This window comes from Pithys albifrons, chromosome 3, assembly GCF_047495875.1.
Source record: "Pithys albifrons albifrons isolate INPA30051 chromosome 3, PitAlb_v1, whole genome shotgun sequence".
Taxonomy (NCBI): Eukaryota; Metazoa; Chordata; class Aves; order Passeriformes; family Thamnophilidae; genus Pithys; species Pithys albifrons.
Genome location: NC_092460.1, coordinates 99,681,627 through 99,702,767, shown reverse-complemented (window position 1 = coordinate 99,702,767; position 21,141 = coordinate 99,681,627). Strand labels below are relative to the sequence as shown.

At 47.9% G+C, this 21,141-nt stretch overlaps 1 protein-coding gene across 1 annotated transcript in view; it reads left to right on the top strand.

Moving 5' to 3' along the window:
- The window catches only part of PLXNA4 (plexin A4), a 538,710-nt gene that overhangs the window by 471,481 nt on the left and 46,088 nt on the right, over positions 1 to 21,141 (top strand). The window contains exons 17-24 of the mRNA XM_071552881.1: positions 1,356 to 1,449; positions 3,756 to 3,995; positions 4,954 to 5,100; positions 10,220 to 10,454; positions 10,856 to 10,998; positions 14,866 to 15,134; positions 17,626 to 17,692; positions 20,011 to 20,157. Of these exons, the coding sequence (XP_071408982.1) occupies positions 1,356 to 1,449; positions 3,756 to 3,995; positions 4,954 to 5,100; positions 10,220 to 10,454; positions 10,856 to 10,998; positions 14,866 to 15,134; positions 17,626 to 17,692; positions 20,011 to 20,157 (1,342 nt within the window). The remainder of the gene's footprint in view (positions 1 to 1,355; positions 1,450 to 3,755; positions 3,996 to 4,953; positions 5,101 to 10,219; positions 10,455 to 10,855; positions 10,999 to 14,865; positions 15,135 to 17,625; positions 17,693 to 20,010; positions 20,158 to 21,141) is intronic.

The following is a 21,141-nucleotide window of genomic DNA, read 5'->3' as shown; positions in this document are numbered from 1 at the left end:
TCCTCACCCTGGGAAACCCTCAGAGATGGGGCTGTCTGCTGATGACATTTCCTCATCCTGTCCTGGCTGTGTGAGCCCCAACAGCTGCAGGTTTTGCTTTCTTGGATAACTCTCCCCTCTTCCAGCACGTGGTGCAAAGGGAGAGCTCACCCTGGTAGAGCAAGGCTGCTCCAGTTTGGGATGACCAAAGCTGCCTGTGGGGAATCCTTTCCCTTAACATGGTGTTCAAAGCCTGGGAATGGTCCTTTGCAGTTTCCTTCCCCCCTCCCCTCTGCTCCCTGAAGTCCCACAACCAGCAGCAGTGGCTGCAGCTGGAAGAGGCAGGGAAAGGAGAGAAGGGTGTTTCTGAAAGCTGTTTCCTTCTGGTGACAGTGATTGCAGGCAATGAGAAGGGTTCCATCTACATCTCCCCATCTGAAGCTGGGCTGAGAGAGATGTTAGAAAGGTAAGAAGATCTCCCAGATGCTTGTAGGCTGTGGCTTGTAGGAATTGGTTTTCTCAGGAAATTGGTCTTTGTCTGAGCAAAGGGACACAGCAACAGGAAATCTCTGTTCTGTCATATGTTGGATCCAACACCACATGGAAACCAAGCCAATACCTTCTGCACACCAAGGCTGAAGACTTTGGCTTGGTTTCTCCTACATTCTGCAGGACTGGGCTCCTCAGCAGCACCAGAGTGTTCACTGAGGTAACATTTTCTTATTCAAGGTGATGTTTTGTAGCAGGTTTAATATGCAAGGTGGGACTACAAACTTCAACCAAGGTAGCGCTGAATCCTCAAGAGCTGCTTGGATGGCACAGTATCTAAAAGGGCTTTTTGGTTTGGGCACTGAACAGGCTCCCCAGTGAAGTGGTCGTGGCCCCAAGGCTGCCAGAGCTCAAGGAGCATTTGTGAAGTGCTCTCAGACACATGGTGGGATTTTTGGGCTGTTCTGTGCAGAACCAGCAGTTGGACTTCAATGATCCTTGAGGGTCCCTTCAACTCAGGATATTCAATGACGGATTGATGTGACACAGGAGATAAAGCCCATGGACCATTATGAAGAACCCCTGTTAAATGTCCACTCTCCTTCCCATTACCAACTCTTGTGGCTGCTGAGTCCTAACAATGAAAAACACCCAGATGCTGCTTATGTGACAGTTTTAGGAAAAAACATGTTTTTATTTATTCCTCTCCTTATGAGTGAATGAAAAATCATTTGTTTGTTTTGTTCTTCCTTTCCTCCCTATGGCACTACGAGACATAGTCAGAAGCTTTGCAACCAACCTTTAGGAACACAGATCACCCATTGCTGGTGCCATCAGTCCTGATATGTGTTAGCTGGACTCATCCTTTTCTTCTCTTTCTTCTTTAGTGGCAACACACCCATTGCAGTGTGGGGGACTCACCTGGACCTCATCCAGAACCCTCAGATCCGGGCAAAGCACGGTGGAAAGGAGCACGTCAACGTGAGTGTGCCCACTGGGCTGGGGAGGGGGTACCACCACAGGGGTGGTAGGGGCTGGCTGACAGCTCTGGAGCTTGGAATTGCATCCCAAAAAGAGGGCATGATGTCCTTCCAGAACGTTACCTCATCCTTGAAGGAGTATAGGACCAAAGAGGGAAGGGAGAGAGGTGTAATGAAACTCTTGGTCTTCTCTAAGCCTGTTTCTTCTGTTGGCTCAAGGACATCTGTCCTCTCTCTTGGCATAAGTGTGACTTGTGTTATTTATCAGCCATGCCTGTGCATAAGAAGGCCCAAATTCATGTCATTAACTAAGCACATTGTGGGTAGAATAACAGTCTTTGGTACTAATGTGTCCATTCCAGGAACTATTTGGGATCCTGCAAGAGTTTGACCAGTTAGATTTACAGCCCAATTCAATTAGTGGCTATTGAGGAATCAGAGACAGCTCTGAGGAGACCAGCAGAGCCAAGGTCTGGGAGATAATTCGCTCAGAAGGAGCCACTTACCTGTAGGTGCTGAGGAGCTCCAGGTACAGCTGTAAAAGGTGTGACTTTGGCACCTCCAATGAGGAGATTCAGGAATAGGCAGCACTTGGTGGGACCTGCAGTAGGTTGGATGATGGGACTATACAACAGCATCTGAAAAGGTGTTGGATGTGTATGAGCACTTCCTGGGACCAAGTGTGAAAGACCATCCCAAAAGAAGAGGCATGAAAAATAAACACCACAGAGGGGCTAACTGGGGTGGGAGTAAAAAGTCCAGATCCTCTGCATTTCTCAAGTGTTCAGATTAATCCATGAGATTTCCACCAGACAACAAATAATCTGCTGTCACACAACAGCAGCAAAACTGTGATAGATCCAAAAAGAAAATGCAGGAAGATACAGGGCAGATTCATTTGCATCTGTAGTTTGAAGATTGAGACACCTGAATTTCAGTCTTATTCCAGCTCTGCCATGAGTTATTATCTCCATAATCACAGAATCAGTTAGGCTGGGAAAGAAGACCTCTGAGATCATGGAGTCAAACCCAAAGCAGTTTGGTTGCCTCTCATGCCCTTCAGATTCGGGATATACCTGTTGAGTTTGGGTTCTGGGTCTGATGTGAACCTTGACAAACAGTCTGCCATGAACTCTGGGAGAACCCTGGCCCAGCTGCTTATGCATCTTCATAGGTACTTTTGGGTGATGGGTTGTTCTTCCTGGTGCAGCACAGCCAAACCCTTCTCAGCTTTCCTGCAGGATTAGAAGCCTGCAGGGCTTCTTCTCCCAGCAGACTCCAGCTCCTGCCTGACACTGGTCTCAAACAATCCTGTGCTGTGCAGATGATGAAGCCAATCCATCACCTCACACATGCTCAAGTAGAATTCAGTTTTGTGCTGGGAAGAGCTTCAGTGCCTTTTCCTCCCTGGAAAAGCTGCTACAGCAAAGAATATCTGACTGACTTCCCAAAATGAAACTGGCTGGTCCAAGTCACTTCTCTGCTGATTTGAACCTGTTAGCCCTTGGGTTATGTCACGTGTGATCATGAATGTAGTCTCAATGCTGGAGGTATCAGACTAGTTTGGAGAAGATTCTCATGTCAAGCACAGCTGGAATCCCACAGAGCTGGTGTTGTTTCCCCAAGATCCTATTGGCTCCTGGTGAGACCAGGATGCATTGAGGTACCAACTATGATATGGGAGAATGAAGGCTCAAGTCCTAAAGGACAACCAGGCATGTAATTCCTAGTCCTTAGTCAGGGTAAAACACCTTTCACAATCTTTTACTCCTTTCTCAAACACACAAAACAAAGAAGGTTTTTTGGCAGGGCTGGAACGAAACTTGAGGGTCTCCTGAGACTTATCCTTTTGTCTTCCCCTTCTCCAACTTCCTGGGATTTGTTTCAGGTAACCTGATGTTCAAATTGGAATCTTGAGCACAACTGAGCATGCACTGTACAAACACTTTTGGAGTGACTGCACAGTGTGAGATCTAATTGCAGTGTGACAGAGAAGCTTTGACTAGTCTGTGTTGTAAAAAAAAAAAAAAATTAAAAAAGATATGGAGAGAGAGCAATCCCAAAGCCATAAGATGCCCAATTGAAGTGCAAACTTCTCCACACACCTGCCCCAGCAGAGCTTTCCTAATCCCTTCCCAGCCTTGATTTTGTAATGGGGCTGGGGAATGTGAAGCAGTGGAGCCCCAACGTGTACCACAACAACAAAGTTCTGCCCCTCCTTGTCCCCCAGCATGTCACTGGGTGGCCTCTGCCAACCATGAGGGGCATTTTCCACCCACACTCCTTGTATTGGGTTTCTTTCCCCAGAACTGTGAAGTGCAGAACAGCACTGAGATGACCTGCCAGGCTCCGGCGCTGGCTGTGGACCCCAACCACCAGTCTGAGCTCGCTGAGCGTCCAGAAGAGTTTGGCTTCATCCTTGACAACGTGCAGTCCCTGCTGATCCTCAACAAAACCAACTTCACCTACTACCCCAACCCCATCTTCGAGGTTTTCAATCCCTCGGGGATCCTGGAGCTGAAGCCAGGGAGTCCCATCATACTGAAGGTGAGATGGGGACCAAAGGCTGGGTGAGGAAGGACAAACACATGCTGTCTGTTGCCTCTCTGTGCCTGCCAGCACCCCACAAATCATGGTGGCATCCCAGTTGTATCCCAGAAATCTCCTCCATTCCTTGCCCCTGCCATTCTGCATCTTATCAGTCACCATGTGCCAACACCACCCCCTGCCAGTACCCACAACCAAGAGGTTTCAACTCCTTCTGTAACTGTCTGTGTGCAGCCTGAGCTGGTGGCAACTGCTGTTCACCAGGGAACATTTCCTACCATTGCAACAGAGCTGACAATTAAATACCCAACTATTACTCTTTTGGGTTTGCAAGACCTTCCTCTCCTCCCTGTTTAAACCCAAACCAGTCCTCTGGCATTTCTATAATCTGAACAGCGATGCAGAGAAGGAATTTTTGATGCAGCATTTCTGTGCCTGCAGATGATTCTGTGCAGATGATTGTACCTGCAGAATGCTCCTTGCAGGTTTGGAAGGGGGTCTGACTTCCTTGCCTGGCTGTGTTTTGTGAGAACTTTCTTGTCCAAGACTGAAATGCAACCTCTCTAATCCAGTTCGAGGGAGAGAGGAGCAGGACAGGCTGTTGTGACTGATCTGAGCCTGCAGCCCTGTTGGCCCCTGCAGGACTTTCTGAACTGGCTCGTCCTCTCTGTGCAAATGGGGAACTGCAAATGTCATAACAACCACAAAATGGTTTGGGTTGGAAGGGACCTTAAAGACCATCTCATTCCAGGCCCCTGCCATGGGTAGGGACACCTTCCACTATCCCAGGTTGCTCCAAGCCCTGTCCAATCTGTCCTTGGACACTTCCAGAGTTGGGGCATCCACAACTATCAAGTGTAACATCAAGACTTGTGTCCCAGGACTGAACTGGGCGGGGAAAGAAAACTCTTTCCTGATGTTTATTTGATTTTGTGGGGGGATATTCTTTTCTGTGCAGGGCAAGAACCTGATCCCACCGGTGGCAGGAGGGAATGCCAAGCTGAACTACACCGTTCTGGTTGGTGAGAAGCCCTGTGCAGTGACCGTGTCAGATGTGCAGCTGCTCTGTGAGTCCCCAAACCTCATTGGAAGGCACAAGGTGATGGTAAGTGGTGCTTGAGCCTCAGCCTCTACTCTCTGGGTGGCTTGGGAGGGCACATCAATGCTGAAGAGCTGGGAGAAATCTCCAAAGAGTTTGCATCATTTGCCTTCCTGGAAATATAAGGGTCCCTTTTTGATATAATATTCCCTTCAAGGGTAACTTGGAGAACCCTGAGATGAGCTCAGTTGGTTAAAACTTGGTTGTAATAATGGCAAGGTCATGGGTTCAAACCCCGATGTGGGCCATTGACTTAAGAGTTGGACTTGATGACCCTTGTGCGTCCCTTCCAACTCAGAATAGTCTGTGATTCTGTGATTCTGTGAAGTAGAAGAGTGACCTGGAGGTGTTTGTGGACAGTGAAAAACTTTACATAATGAAAACCCTTTAGGAAAGTTTACCCCTCCTCTGGTTTTTTATGAACTATGTGAACCTTTGATGCTCATGAGATACCATATATGTAATATGTTCCTACATGACATTCTTGGTTAAATTCAGCACAGCCCCAGCAGTTACTGACATGCTGGTGGCTACAATTTGCCTTAATGTAGGAAAGGAAAAAACCAGCAGGATATGGACAACAGTGTGACTGAACTGTGCTGTTTTAATATCTGTAAAACTCAGTGTACTCCTGCACATCCTTCCTGGAACGTGTGAAGAATGAACTTAGTGATTACATCAGAGGGAGCCTCTCCTCCCCTCCCAGCTGTTTTATTTACTCCTTCTTTACTTTCCTCTCAGTAATTTGCATTCCTCGATGCTGTTGCCTGATAAACAGCACATCAGCAAACTCACTGGAGCTGTACCAACCTGTGGGTGGAAACAACAAAAGCTGACAACTGACATCAGTGTTTCTTATCCCTTTTGAACAACTTTTTTCCACCTCTCTGTTGCCCTCCCAAAGCTGCATCTGTCACATATTTATTTATTTCAGTGCAGTGAGACTTGTAGATGATGGAGATGAACTGCATTGCTCTTTAAAAACAGAGTTTTCTGGGAACTTTTAGTAAACAGAGTTTCTGATGACCATTTTGGGTCTTGTTTGTGGCTGCTGCTGGGAGACCTCACATTGGCTACTTGACTTCTCCCTGCCAAAGTTTGTCATCTGGAAAATAGAGGTAATAATCCTTTTCAGCCATGCAAATAGCTCAGGACTCTGGTTTCATTGTAAAGCACATTAAGACACTCCAAGAGGAGCAATAATAAAGTGAGAGATTTTTCTCCGTGTGAACACCAAAGTTTTTGAACACAGCAATGGATGTTCCCTGTCATTTTCATGGACATAATTAAAGATATGGTCAGTCAGAGGTGGGCAGAGCCAGCCCTAGAGAGAGAAAACTCCAAGTCAGGTGAGCAATGATCGTTCCGTGGGGATCAGAGAGGATGAACATCTGCTCAGGTTCTACTAATTGGGAAGACTCCCCTGCTCCTGCAGCTTGGGACAGTTGAAATGAAGCCCAAAGATTAAAAAATAATCCCTTTTTGAGGGTGCTGGTCAAAGGAGAGATATTATTGGAAAGATGAGAAGATGATGACATTGAAGCCTGTTAATGAGCGTCGATATTAGGGACAAGTTACAGATTTTATTCAACTACCAACGCAGAGGCAACACTTGGACAGCATCTGGGCTGGGAACCAAATGCAGAAGGTCACCTGTGATGGAGGCCATTGCTCAAGGATGGACTTTGCATCTGGAGCTGAACAGGGGACAGCTGGGCTGGGAGATGCCTCCTCCAGCCTGGCACAGCATCTCTGTTGCTCAGGCTGCTACAAAATATATCCCCGTATTGCACATGAACATCCCTTTGATGGTCAGGAGAATTGACAGGTAGATCTCCCAGGTCCTCCTCCTGTTTCTGCCAGTGATTTACTGTGTGACCTTGAGCAGATTGTTGAACAAACCCTTTCTTGCAAAGTGAGATGGCCAAGATCTGAGAGGGGGCCACGGGAGCGAATCAACCATTTCAGCACAGAGATTATTTCTAAGGGAAGGAGCGGTGACAATGACACACATTGATGTCAACATTCTTGTGATCTAGTTCAGCTGTCTTTGTACAATGACAGCGTTCAGCATTTGAAAAAAAAAAGGAAAGAAATAAAAGGCCTGAGCAATGGTTAAAGAAAAGATTGACTAAAACTCAGAGGCAAGTTTTTTTCCAAGGAAAAGGAAGAGACATAAGAAAGTTCTGTGAGTAGCTGTGCTGGAGAAGATCTGGAGCAAAGATGTGGGAGGCATCTGAAGGGATCCTGGTATCTAATCCAGGTGCTTATGTCCAGGAATTCACACTGGATTCTTTGTATAGTGAATAGAGAGATGGTCAAATATGGCAGTTAAAGTTCAGGGCATCCTAACTTAGACACTGCCATTTGGCCAGGACAAACTCACACCAAAAGGACACCACCACAGTCAAGTTTTGCACAACAGGAGCTCCTGAACTGCTACAGGTGACCCCCTAAGTCTTTGTTGGAGAAAACTGATGTCTGCCATAGTGCCCTTTAGAACAAATTCATGATTAATAGGCTTAACAGGTGGTTAAAGTGTTGTTTGGTAATATGGAGGGTTCATGGTCAGTCTTCTGGAAGGTGTAAACAGCTCCCTCCAGAACCACTCCATGGCCCAAGAAAGAATGGAGGGTTATGTGTATATATTTGCTTGTTTTTCTTTGAAATGCTCAAATATTGCAGCCTCATAGGCTTTCTTCTTCAAGAGACAGATTCCCTCACATCGTTGCAGTTTCACCTGTGGATGGTGAGACCTTCCCAGTGTTGAAACCACCTTTAGAGAGGAACACACTTCGTTAGACCAAATCCTCTCATCGTTAATGGAGAGAAGTGGGAACTTCCACTGAATCAAATCTCTCATCCTCATGTCAGATGAGGTGTCAAAAGCAGCTCACATAAATCACATCCTGAAAGTGCTTTTTCTCTTTATTGCCTCTGAAATTGTGCTGGAATGTCTAACTCGGATGTGCACGTGGAATATTTTGGAGAGAGGAATCCCACCCATGGAGATGGGCTGTTCTCTGAGCTTTGAGGACAGACCTGCACTGGGATTTGGGATGGGCTTGTTTGATCCTAGTCTGGTACTCCCTGAATGGATTCATCTGACTGAAGGGCTTGGAGGAAAAGGGCCGCTGTTGGAAAGAGAAAATGAAATAGGATGAATCCATTTATTGATCCACTGTGACAGGAAGGAAACTGTGCAAGCTTTTGGTGAGAGGGTTTGGAACAGTGGTCTACAGTAAAAGGGAAGAGCTTTAAGTGCATGGATCAGGATGTGAGTTTGGGAGATTGTCTGATCTGCTGAGCAGGTCACGTACCAATCCCAAACCTCTGCCCTGTGCAGGTTTTATGTGTGAGTTGAGTCTTGGATCTTGAAAGAGATGGAACAAACTAGTTACTGCTGTCTCCTCAACTGGCATGGGTTGTTCCTTGGCCACTGAAGATGCTCCACAAGTCATCAGTGTCATGTTGTAGGAATGGCCATCTTTATTACCTGGTCAGATAAATTTAGGTTTGGGTTCATTCTCACTGTGGGCATGGTTATCTTTCTAGAACCCATCCCAAAATGGCATGAAAGGGCCTTGGGGATGGAAATTAGGTATCTTCAAACATTCAGTTTTGTCCCAACCATGATATGAGGGTTGTAGCTGGGTGATTTTGGCCAGGACCCACTAAGGAGCAGCCTGCACCTGGTGGTAGAGCAAAGGGGACATCTCTGAGGCTGCACCTGGGACTGGAATGATTTCTGGGACATGGTGGGGTCACCCAGATTCACGTCCCCAGAAAGGATTGTAGTGATGAACAGCTGGAAAACTCTTCACTAGTCCATGACTGTGCTCCATAGTCTCTTCTCCTGGCTCCAACCCTTCCTCCTTGGGCCAGTTCCTTCCTCCTTCAACCTAGAGAGGAAACCTGAGTAGCTGCCTGAGCTGAGGCCTGGGAGGCTTGGGATTAATGTGTGTCTGGAGACAGACTGATGAACTGAGAGCCAGTTCATCAACCAGGACAAGGCTGGCCACCAAACTTGGCTGTGGGAGGTGTTTCCACCAGCTGCTGTGGGAGCTGGAAACACGAGGGATGCTCCTCATAACAGGGGAAGAAGTTTAATTGCACTCTGCAGTGGTCTCAGTTTCAGGGGGAGTAGGAAATACTCAACCCTGTGGTCTTCACTACAACCTTCTTTTACACTTCAGGCTACTCAGCAGAGCTTCTCCCTCAGCACTCCAACTGAGTCTGCTCTACAAACAGCTTTGAACAACCTTGTAGCAGCCTTGAGCAAGCAGGATCCTGTGGGATTGCTGTTGGAAGTGGTGTTCATGTTGTAAAATGGGCTCCTAACAGACCTGCTTCAGCAGAACATTTTGTTGGGCTCACAGCAGGAATGGCTTCAGGGTTTTTTTATGGTTGTTAAAAGAAAGGTCTTCACACACCAGCTTCTTCCAGAGGCTGGAAGCACCTCTGGGAACCTCTGGAAGTGCATGGAAAACAAAAAGCTGTGTTCAACTCCCTGTCCCAATGGTGAAAAGCTTCATCATGCCAATGTGTGGCTAAGAAAGGGACTGTAAAGAGCATGGGCCAGGCTTTGTGGCCATTGTAGTTTTGGGGTGTTTTTAATATCTCAGAGGCTTCCAGATACAGTTTTATCTGATGGAAGAGTCAAATGCAAACAGTGACACTGATTTCTGCAGTCCCACTGCAGTGGTTGGGTCAGGTGTCCCCTGCCCCATTGTGGGGTTAGGACCCATCAGACCAGAACCATGAGCTTTGTGTCTCTGTATATTTTTGGACTAAGAGACATCAGTGCCCAGCAAAACGTGGTGTTGAGGACAAGGAATGGAAAACACAGAATGAAATCCGAACTGATACCCAGCCAGGAAATTGAGACTGGTGACTGGTCTCACCACAAGCCCTGTGTTGGTTGGGTTCATGGTCACTGTGCCGGCAGAGATGATTCTGTGTGGCATTTCAGGCTTTTTTAAGCTGTTCTTTATCCAAATACTTTCCTTTTAGGCTTGGGAGACAAGAGGTCATCATTGAGCCTTAGCCAAGGAGATGATGGAGTTCCTCTGTGCTCCTGTTGGTCTGACAGTTTCAACGCAACTCTTCCCTGCTTTCCCCCTAGGCTCGTGTAGGAGGGATGGAGTTCTCCCCAGGGATGGTCTACATCTCTCCAGACAGCCCCCTCAGCTTGCCAGCCATTGTCAGCATTGCAGTGGCTGGGGGGCTGCTCATCATCTTCATCGTGGCCGTGCTGATCGCCTACAAGCGCAAATCCAGGGAGAGCGACCTCACCCTCAAGCGCCTGCAGATGCAGATGGACAACCTGGAGTCCAGGGTGGCACTGGAGTGCAAAGAAGGTAGGATGGGGAAGGCAGGCTGACACTGGCAGTGTTGGTAGACAAGAGTCCTCCAGCCACAAAGCTTTGAGCCTAAACAGCACCAGCGAAGAGAGTGTTGAGCCCCTGGGGTGTGGCTCAAGCCTGTCTGACTTGGTGTGTTTTCCCTAAGCCCGGCCTCCCTCCACTCTGTCCTAACTGCATTTGCTGACTCACAGTCCAGAGAGGTCTCTGGCACATATCCCTGGGGAAAGGCTGTGTCACAGCTAAGGTGGTGGCACTGTTCCTGTCCACCACCTTGTTCCTCTCCATATGTTGCTTCTCCAGCTGTCTCCTGCATGTGGGTCTGCGGGTCTTTCCCATCGTGGTGAGGGAGATCTGGGCTGTCATTCCTACAGGAGTTGTTCCCTTTTTTGTGCCAGCCTTTGCAGAGCTACAGACAGATATTCATGAGCTGACAAGTGACCTGGATGGAGCCGGGATCCCTTTCCTTGATTACAGAACCTACACCATGAGGGTGCTTTTCCCTGGCATCGAAGATCATCCAGTCCTGAGGGATCTGGAGGTAAGAAGTCAACACCTGCTTCTGAATCCTGTCCTGCCTCCCTGTGTGGTCCTGAATGGCAGAGATTCTGTGTCAGTGGTGGGGACGTGCTGGCTTACTGTGTGTCCTGCTAGGGATGAAACAGCACCTCAGGAACAATCCATGTGGAAAGGGGGGAATTGCTGCTGCTGTCTTAGATCTGAGAATTGTTAAGGTTGGAAAAGACCTCTAAGATCATCGAGCCCACCCATTAACCCAGCACTGCCAGTTCCACCACTAAACCATGTCCCCAAGTGCCACATCCACACTTCCAGGGATTGTGATTCCACCACTTCTCTGGGCAGTCTGTTCCAATGCCTGACCACCCTTTTAGGGAAGAAATATTTCCTAATATCCAATCTAAACCTCCCTTGGCACAACCTGAGGCCATTTCCTCTTGTCCTGTCACATCTTACCTGTTACATTCTGTTTGATCACTCCCTTAATTGAAAGACTCTCATAGATCTGTGTGCATTTGGTCTACTCTATAAAGGTTCTCCTTGGTTTTCATCCTGCTGTGGCTTGATTTTCAGACTGGCTTAATTAGTTACTGCTGTGCAGGGGCCAGGGGAAAAGGTTGTGTGGCAGAGCAGCACACTTGCCTGTGCCACTCCAGCTTTGCATGACCCTCACGCTACCAAGAGGGCAGGATTTTTTTGTGGCAACCTCTGTGAAAATAACCTCCTGTCACTGAAGGAGCTTCACCTTTGCTGCCCTCTGTGGTTTGCAGTGAGGTCAGAGAAGCACAGCATCAGTTTGCCCACACCTTCCTCCTCCACCTCAACTCTCTCAACAACAGTGGTGGGAGGACATTCAGACATTGCACACCAGTGTTGGGATCTCCACACAGCCTGTGTTACCTCAGTGGTGACAGAGAGTCTGATGGGAGCCCAGGTGAGTTCTGCCAGGCTGAAATCTGCTTCAGGCTCTGGCAGATGGACAGGCTCTGCTCTAGGAGTACCTGGGCCAGAGAATCGGGAGCTACACCACGGACAAGGTTGTTGGCTGAGCTCTTTGCAAAGTCTTTGCCAGGTTCTGATCTTCAGAGAGGCTCTGGCATGGGCTGGTGAGATTGCTGGAGGCCAAGCCTGGGGTTAGTTGGCAGGAAGGAGAAGCAGGAGCTGGCACAGGCAATGCCATGCTTGGCTGGCTGTGTAATCAGAGACGCCTGCTCGTCTTCGCTCCTTCCATTCGGAAGAGCCAAAATTCATCCAACTGTATGGAAAGAACCATTCAAAAGCCTGATCTGTCAGCAAGAAGGACTTGTGGGACTGGGTAGGAGGCTGAGTTGCACATTGACTACTTTATATCCTTGTCTTTGGGGTGCAGCTAAGTGGCCTCAAGCTGTTTTCCCTTAGGATGAGCAGCTCAGCAGCTTCCACAAATGAGGACGCGAAATGCAGGGTGCTGAATCTGCCCCTCACATGTCTGTGCACACACACACAAACACTTTCATTATCCCCACAGCCAATTTCAATCCCTACATTCATTAACCCCAGACAGCTGATCACAGAATAGCATCTGACCCCTACAGAGGTCTTAGCACGGATGCTCCCATATGTAGATACACACAGAGCTAATGTTTCAATCCGCCACCTTTGATCCCTTCTTCCTTTCATTCCATTCATTATTTTTTTCCCCTTAATCCTCTGCAAAGCTTCAACTCAATGTCAACATCCTTGGTACCAACATGAAGGCAGGTCCCTTTCTGCTCCCTTCTCTGTGGCACCAAGTAGTTGCTATTTATGGCAAAAGGCTCCAGCACAGATCCTGCAGTGAGAAGATCTTACTTATTTCCAGTTCATTTGCTAATTAACTGCTTCCAGATGCAGCACAAAATACTTCTCTTGTTAATTTTTTTTTTATTTTAATTCTCCATAATAACCCCAGGACAGACAATATTAAATGTTCAAGCAAGTGAGTTAAAAATAATTATTGGCAGGATGGGTGGTAGTGGTTTGTTGGTTGGTTGGTTGGTTGTCTCAAGCTATTTAGGAAGCAATTGATTTCCTGTATACAAAATGAGTGAAGAACTCTAATTTCCAGAATTAAAAAGTAATGACTCTCCAAGGGGCCTTGCATTAGTTGGTTGTTTAAACATGCCAATTTTATTTTGTAATAAAGTACCAAATTTGGTGGTTATTAATAAATACACATCTCAGTGGTGTGTGTTCCTCTTTGGTGAAACCATCCAGCTTCCAGAGAGGGTTTTTTCAGGGACTGGAACAGTTTCAGCAATATGGTGGAATGAGTTTGGGGTTCTCTATTTAGGCTCCATTTTTATCTACAGTCAGAAGGATCAGAAAAGGTAAAGCCCACCATGGACTGTGGAGCTCAGGCTCCAGTGCTGAGGTCCTAAATTCTTCTGCATAAAAACTAGTTCAGCATCTGTCACAGGTTTGGCTGAGCTGTTACCAACCCTGGACTGGCTCCCCTTCCCCCCCAGAACTTTCCCAGCAAAGGAAAGGGAAAAGAACTGAAAAGAAATGCACTCAAAAGAAACTGAACTGAATAAAAAGAAGAAATTATATTTTCTAACATTTAAAACCACACTGTATACACAATACGTAGGATCCCACCCCCCAGGGGAAAGGGAAAAGGGGAAAAGGGGACTGATCAACTAGAAAATTGAGAGGAAAACAAAATCAAACCGAAAGGAACAAATGAATCAGACAAACACAATTAAAAACCTCAAGGAAGGGGAACAAGCATGAAACAATCTCACCAAAACAGGAGAACCACCAACAACCAGAGGGATCAGACTCCAGCCTCCCACCAGCTCCCTGGCCCAGGAAGGAAAACAAGCCTAAACCCCTCCTCCCCTGCCACGTGGAAGACACGTGTGGAATACTTTTAACTTCCTTAGATACAATGGTTAGTGAGGAAGCCATGGGGCAAACCATTACAAGCATCCCCTCACAGCTGAGAAATATATTAGAGACTTTTCAACCTGTCTCCAAACCACCTCACCTCCCAAACCCAGGGATTCCACTGCAGTGGAACTTGGTGTCCCTTCACACCTTCATCTTCCTACCAAGGTGTCATCACCATCTCAGCCACTGCCTCACTGCATCTTTTCATCCTCTCAAAACTTGACCCCAGGCTTTCTTTCCCATTCACTTTCTTGCTGCCTCTCCTAAAGCTGAGCCCCAAATCTCTGTAAGGAGGTTTCTTGCAGGGATTAGAAAGAAATTTTAGATGAAATTAGACTAAGACTTCAATTTGGCTAAAATAAAACTGTAACATGGTGTGGTACCACACTTAGGCATGAGAAATCCTTTTTTGATGTGCTGTTCAGAGAGGGAAACTCAAGATTGGAAAAAAATCCTCTGGGTAGGAGTTCTCCAAGGCTTCCTAGCCATTAGATGATGTGTGGACTCTTTCTCTCATCCCTTCATAGAATCATAGAATCAATAGGGTTGGAAAAGACCTCCGAGATCATCAAGTCCAACCCTTGGTCCAGCTCCAGTCCATTTACCAGATCATGGCACTCAGCTGGAGGAGCTGGAGGGATGAGGGCAGAGAAGTAACAAAGGATGTGCAACCCATTTGGGGAGATCTGCCAGGGGAAATTGAAGTTGGAGATCAGAAAAAAATCTTTGCAGAGAGAGTGCTCAGGCATTGGAATGGGCTGCCCAGAGAGGGGGTGGATTCCCCATCCCTGGAGGTTTTTCAGCTGAGCTTGGCCGTGGCACTGAGTGCCATGATCTGGTAAAGGGACTGGAGTTGGACCAAGGGTTGGACTTGATGATCTCAGAGGTCTTTTCCAACCCAATCCATTCTATGATTTATGATTCTATGACAGTGGGTAGTGAGGGAAAGGCATAAACTCCCTTTCTCCTTGTGCAGGTCCCTGGCTACAGGCAGGAACGGGTGGAGAAAGGCCTGAAACTCTTTGCCCAGCTCATCAACAACAAGGTCTTCCTGCTGTCCTTCATCCGCACGCTGGAGTCCCAGCGCAGCTTCTCCATGCGCGACCGCGGCAACGTGGCCTCGCTCATCATGACGGTGCTGCAGAGCAAGCTGGAATATGCCACTGATGTCCTCAAACAGCTCCTGGCAGACCTCATAGACAAAAACCTGGAGAGCAAGAACCACCCCAAGCTGCTGCTCCGCAGGTAAGGATGGCTGGGGCTGGAGGGGTGTATTGGGAAACCTGCGCCCCACTGTCAGACAGAACCATCGTGGTCATCTCTGGAGAAATGGAGTGTCTGTAGATCTTGCTCCATCTCCTTCCTAACCAAGGAGTGGTCAGGGATTAATGGTTACATGTCAGGATATGATGAGGTGCAACCCCCCTGAGGAGCCATTTTCCCCCCCCGGGTCGGTTCCCGTTAGTTACAGAGTTGGGTTAAGTTACGGTTAAGGAATTAGAAGTTCCAGAACTAATCTCTTGGTTTTCATGTGGTTCCTCCAGAAAGCTTCATAAGGGCAGCAAAAGCCCCTGCTTCCTAATCCTTCTTTTGGACTTTTATGTGCTTAAAATGTTCATTTAGGCTTATTCTAGCTTTTAACCTAAAAACTCCAACTCTGTTGTGTAGGACCTCTAATTATATCACAGAACAGGCTGTATTGTCTCTCTGGTGAGAATTATCACAACTTCTTCCATCTCCTGCCTGGGCTTTGGACTTCTCAGCTTTGTTTCTTATTCCTTGATTCACTGTGGACACCTGGAGAGTCTTCAGCTGCATTGTGGGGTCTCCTGTCTCTCCCAGAGCTTTGGAGCTGGGAGTTCATGGAAGTCAACAGAAGAGCTGGTTTTATACAAGGGCACAAGTTTGGATTGATGCTTCTGGGCCTGGTCTAAGATCTAAACTCCACCATTCTGTGGGAAACCTCGAGTTAGAAACCTACTGCTCCATAATTAATGTGCTTTTCCTGCCTAAGGAAGTGCTGCCTCTTCTCCCTTTAGGATCAGATTCGTCTCCTTTTCACGGTCTGAACTAATCCTTCTGGTCTTAAGTAACATCAGGGAGACTTCTGGAGATGAATGACCTTTGCTACTGCTCAGAGCCAACTCTGAGGAGCCCTCAGCTGATCATGATGGATGGCTTGGGCAGCAAAGAGATCTCTGGTGCCTTCTGGGAGGCTTTTTCTCTGGCACATGGCCCACTGTAGACAAGCTGCAAAAAAGGGAGCGGAAGGCACTTCCTGGCATTCAGGGCAGCAATGCCAGGGGCAGAGACTGGACTTGGCTTTGGTGCCAGTTGACTCCCTGATGTGATTCAAGCCCTACAGCCTGGCTGGTGACCACCCTGCAGCTGTCCCCAGGCTCCCTCTCTGTGCTTCTCCTCTGATGCTGGATGGCACCACCTCCTTCCAACCATCTCCTTCCAACCATCTCCTCCCTTCACTTGCTGCTTTTTCTTCCCCTTTCTCCATCTCTTTATTTTCCCTGGTTGTTCATCACTGTCTTGTCCATCTTTCCTCTTTCTCCTTCCAGCTCTTTTCTAACTCTAGGCCACTTTGTTGGAAATTAATTGTGGCCTTTGGAAGGAGAGCCAGTGAACAGAGAAGGCACATCCACTATTCCAAGCTCTCAAAACACAAGGAGAAATCCAAGATGTGGTTTGTGCTCTGAGGTGGAGGTCCTGCCCTGAGCAGCACCAGAACAGAACACATGAATATCTCAGTGCCTTGGGTCAGATGTCAGTGTGAGGTTCTCAGACAATGATTTGGAGGAGCTGGATTCATCTTGATGCTTCCCCTCCTTCCCCATGAGTCTGTGGGTGGAAGGGAATCTTCCAACACCTTTCTGCAGTGGCAGTTTTGGAGGTATTTGACAGAAGGAAGGAGCTGACAGAAGTGATTTTCTCACCTCACTTGAGTCCAGTGTTGGTCCCACATGATACTACAGCCTGAAAAAGAGATATTCAAGGCAGAGAAAAAGAACAAGCAAGAGCCCTTGGGTGGCTTTGGTGAGAGCCAGGACAAGGAGGACCTACTTTAATTCATCCAGGAAGAGACTTGTGCTTGTTCTTGAGCAACACCAGTGCATGTACTGGAGCCAGCAGAGGTTTCTCCTGTGCTCGTGGTGTCCACACCACATTTCCAGGTCTGAGTCAGTCCTTCTGTTGGAAAAGTTCACTCTGAAGCCTCGAGCTGGATCTCTGATGGAGGACAGAGTGTTCAAGGGCAAAAGGATGAGCTCTGTGAGTGCTCCACATTGACACATAGAGGAGTGTAATCACTCCCAAATGCCAGGGAGATAGGCAGTGCCAGATAACTGTTCCCCAGTGATTTAGATCTGTCTTGAGTATTTATACAGCCTACTTGACATATGGCCTGGCTCTGAGCTCCTCATATTTGATGGATTTATCCTCCCTGAGCTCTTTTCAGAAGATTCCCTCAAATGTTGTCAACTCCTTTCCGTTGTTGAAGAAACTGAAAAACAGACCTAGAGGGATTTCTAGTCACAGGAGAATCAACCAGGCAGTAAAACAGAGAACCCAGGACGTGCTTCATCCTGGTATTGTCATGCCAGGCTTTCCATGGGGCTCAGAGACCTGGACAGCAAGATGGACAAGGTCAATATTTTCAGTAGTTCTTTGATATAACCAGCATGACTGTCTCATTTATAATTTGCCTTTTCTCCCTTCCTGATTTTAGGACAGAGTCTGTAGCTGAGAAAATGCTCACCAACTGGTTCACCTTCCTTCTCTACAAGTTCCTCAAGGTAAGAGGAGCAGCATCCCTGGAAAAACAGCTGCTTTAATACATTTCTTCTTGGTGAGGTTCAGTTGGGGCAAAAACTTCCCAGATATAAAGGAAAAGGCTTTTTTTTTTTCCTCTGGAAGGAGGTCACTGCCTAATAGGAGATGGGGTTGTTTTCTGATCCAGGGAGAATAAAGAAGGACACTTTGTTAGAGAAGCAGCCTGCTGGTCTTCCTCTGGTGGGATCTAAGGGTCAGTGCTGGAATGTGTAGGAGACCTGTATGGAAAAATGCTCTCCTTTTACTCACAGACTGGGATCTCCATCATGTGGTGGCCCATATTTTCAGTGCAGAGTGGCTGGAGATCTCCTTCCACCCAGTTCAGAGGCAGAAGTGACACCCAGCCCCACCTGGAAGGACACTCAACAGCAAAAGAGTGAAAGAACCCTCTGAGCCCTCTTTTTCCTCCTGGAAGGTCTCCTTGGGGTGGTGTGGGGTAAAAAAAAAAAAGTCTTTCAACTTTTGAGGACTGCTGGGTGATGGCAGTTTTCCCTTGGGGACCACACTGAGCCCCAGGCAGGACAATTGCCAAGAGACTTTTGGGAAAGAGCTGGGCTTGCACCTCTCCCCCACTCCCAGTGCAGCTGCTAAAGATCCTCACACCTTCCAGCCTCATTTGGAGAGAATAACCACCCTCTGCCTGGCAATTCAAGGCTTGACAAATAAACCCCAATCCCCTGAGCCTTCCTCAGTTCAAGGATGAACACATGGGAAAGTTTTGAAGGTCCCTGGAAGGTAATTTCAGTGACTTCAGTATCAGATCCCTGCTTTCAGCTGAAAGGAAAGGATATAAGGAGGTGACTCTCTAAAGAGCTGCTTTTATAATAGGCTTTTTTCACCCCACTCAGCTACTTGTCTTCTTGCCTTAGCCTGAACAGAGGCCTGATAAGGGCAGGAGACAGGCACACAGAAGCAATATGCTGCTGGCAGATAAGCTAATTAAGTGGGAGACAGGTGTAGGAACTGAAAAAGGGACCACTTTGCTTCTGATTATTAACTTGTTTTCGCTGGGATTTACACCAGGGGAGGATGACCTCGCTCCCTGAGCTGGGACACACTCCAGGGGGAGAGGGTGGGTGAGGAGGGGAGGATGGAGGGATGAAGGGGGAAAGAAGGAGGAGAAAGCACAAGGAGGGAGACATGGCAGAGAATGTGCTGAGGGAGGGCAGCAAGGGAGGAGAGGGTGGGAAAAGTGTGGGGAAGGGAGAAAGGGCAGTGAGTGTGAATGATGAGGGGAGATCAGGGAGAGGTGTGTTTGCTGGCCTTGTGTGGGCTCCACACATCTGACATCTCTGGTGCAACCACACTGATCCATCCAGGGCCACTTCTGCCCTGGGTCATGGAGCTGCTCTTGCCTGAGCATCCCTATTGGCCTCCAGCATGAGTGCTCAGGGGGACTGTGGGCTCTGCCCAGACAGGCAGGATGGGGCCCCAGCAGTCCATCCCCCTTCCAGACCTGCCTGCAGGTCCTCTGGAACCCATCAGTTCAGGAAAGATATTGAGGTGCTGGAGTGGGTCCAGAGAAGAGCAACGAGGCTGGAGAAGGGACTGGAGCACAAGTGCTGTGGGGAGAGGCTGAGGGAGCTGGGGGTGTTTAGCCTGGAGAAGAGGAGGCTCAGAGGTGACCTCAGCACTGTCTGGAACTCCCTGAAGGGAAGTTCTGGCCAGGTGGGGGTTGGTCTCTTCTCCCAGGCACTCAGCAATAGGACAAGGGGGCACGATGGGCTCAAGCTCTGCCAGGGGAAATTGAAGTTGGAGATGAGAAAAAACTTCTTTGCAGAGAGAGTGCTCAGGGATTGGAATGGGCTGCCCAGAGAGGGGGTGGATTCCCCATCCCTGGAGGTTTTTCAGCTGAGCTTGGCCGTGGCACTGAGTGCCATGATCTGGTAAATGGACTGGAGTTGGACCAAGGGTTGGACTTGATGATCTCAGAGGTCTTTTCCAACCCAATCCATTCTATGATTATAAATATTCCTCCAGTGCAGAGCTCCAGCCTGGTGGCACTGACGGGAAGAGCTGTCAGTGAAGAGCTGAAGTCCCAGAGTTGCCAAGGAACACTGACCCCTTTGTGCCATGACAGGGCACTTGGGGATTGGTTTTCCAGGACTGGTTGCACTCTGTGGAAGTGGAGGGCTGTTCTTAGGCTGTGTGGAACAGACTGATGGATTGGTCTTGAGAGATTTGGCATGGCAAGCCACGGCAGTCACCGAGAAGCTGCATAGGTTTGGTTCTCACCTCCACTTCTCTTGTTTCACCTCCTGGCTGTCTCTCTCCCCTGCAGGAGTGTGCTGGAGAACCCCTGTTTTCCCTTTTCTGTGCCATCAAGCAGCAGATGGAGAAGGGTCCCATCGATTCCATCACGGGGGAGGCTCGGTACTCACTGAGTGAGGACAAGCTCATCCGGCAGCAGATCGACTACAAAACACTGGTGAGTGCTCTGAGCTCCTGGGGGCTTGTCCAGAACCTTCTAGCAAAAGGGGATTTAGAGAAAGGAAGCCAGTGGTGGCCATGCTGACCCTCTGGGACACCTTGTCCCTGTATCCCAGCAGGGGAACCCTGCTGAAAACTGGCTGTTAAACTTCAAAATCTGGTTCTCCCATGAGGATTTCAGCATCAAGGGATATGTCAGAGTGGAGGGATCTGTTAGGTCTGCTCTAGAACTAGTGCAGCCATTCCTCTTGAGAAAGCACAAGGCAAAGAAAAAGGCACTTGATTTAAAGATTTCAAGAGAGAAAACTAATCCCTGTCACTGAGTCATTTGCTTCAAAATGGAATTGTGTGCCTGGTGCAAGATACATGTTGCATATGGGCAGCTTTAGCTTCTACTCTGAGATTACACCCTTTTCCCACTTGATTAAAGAGCAGCAATTAAAGAGCATTAGATATCTCTTCTTAGCCTGTTTTTGGGCCTTCCTTCTTTCCTGGATACACTAAATCCACTGAGCTCCCGAGTCTCAGTGGGATAAATCTCACTTTCTAAATCTTCAACAATCCTTGTAATTTATCCATTTCCTGTGTCTTTGCTCTCAGAAAACCCCAACCCCGAATTTTAGGAGGGTTCAGATTATTTTATTTGCAGTTTCAGATGAAGGACATCGTTTCACTTAACTCTAAGATAGCTCTGCAAGCTGTGTCCAATCACAGAATCACAGAATGAGTTGGGTTGGAAAGGGCTTTAAAGGTCATTTAGTTCCAACCCTCAGTTGATGTTGGCTCCTTGACCTGTCTTAAACCTTAGCTCAGGTGGGCTGATGTTGAAATGCCTGCTTGTCTTCAGTCTAGAGCTGAGCTTTGATTGAATCCAGGCCTGATGGGGGCTTAGACTTTATTCTTAAATAAACCCACAGTTTTCTTTTGCATATTAGAAACGTGACTTCCCTGTGCAATCAGCAACGTGGAGCTTCTTTGCTGC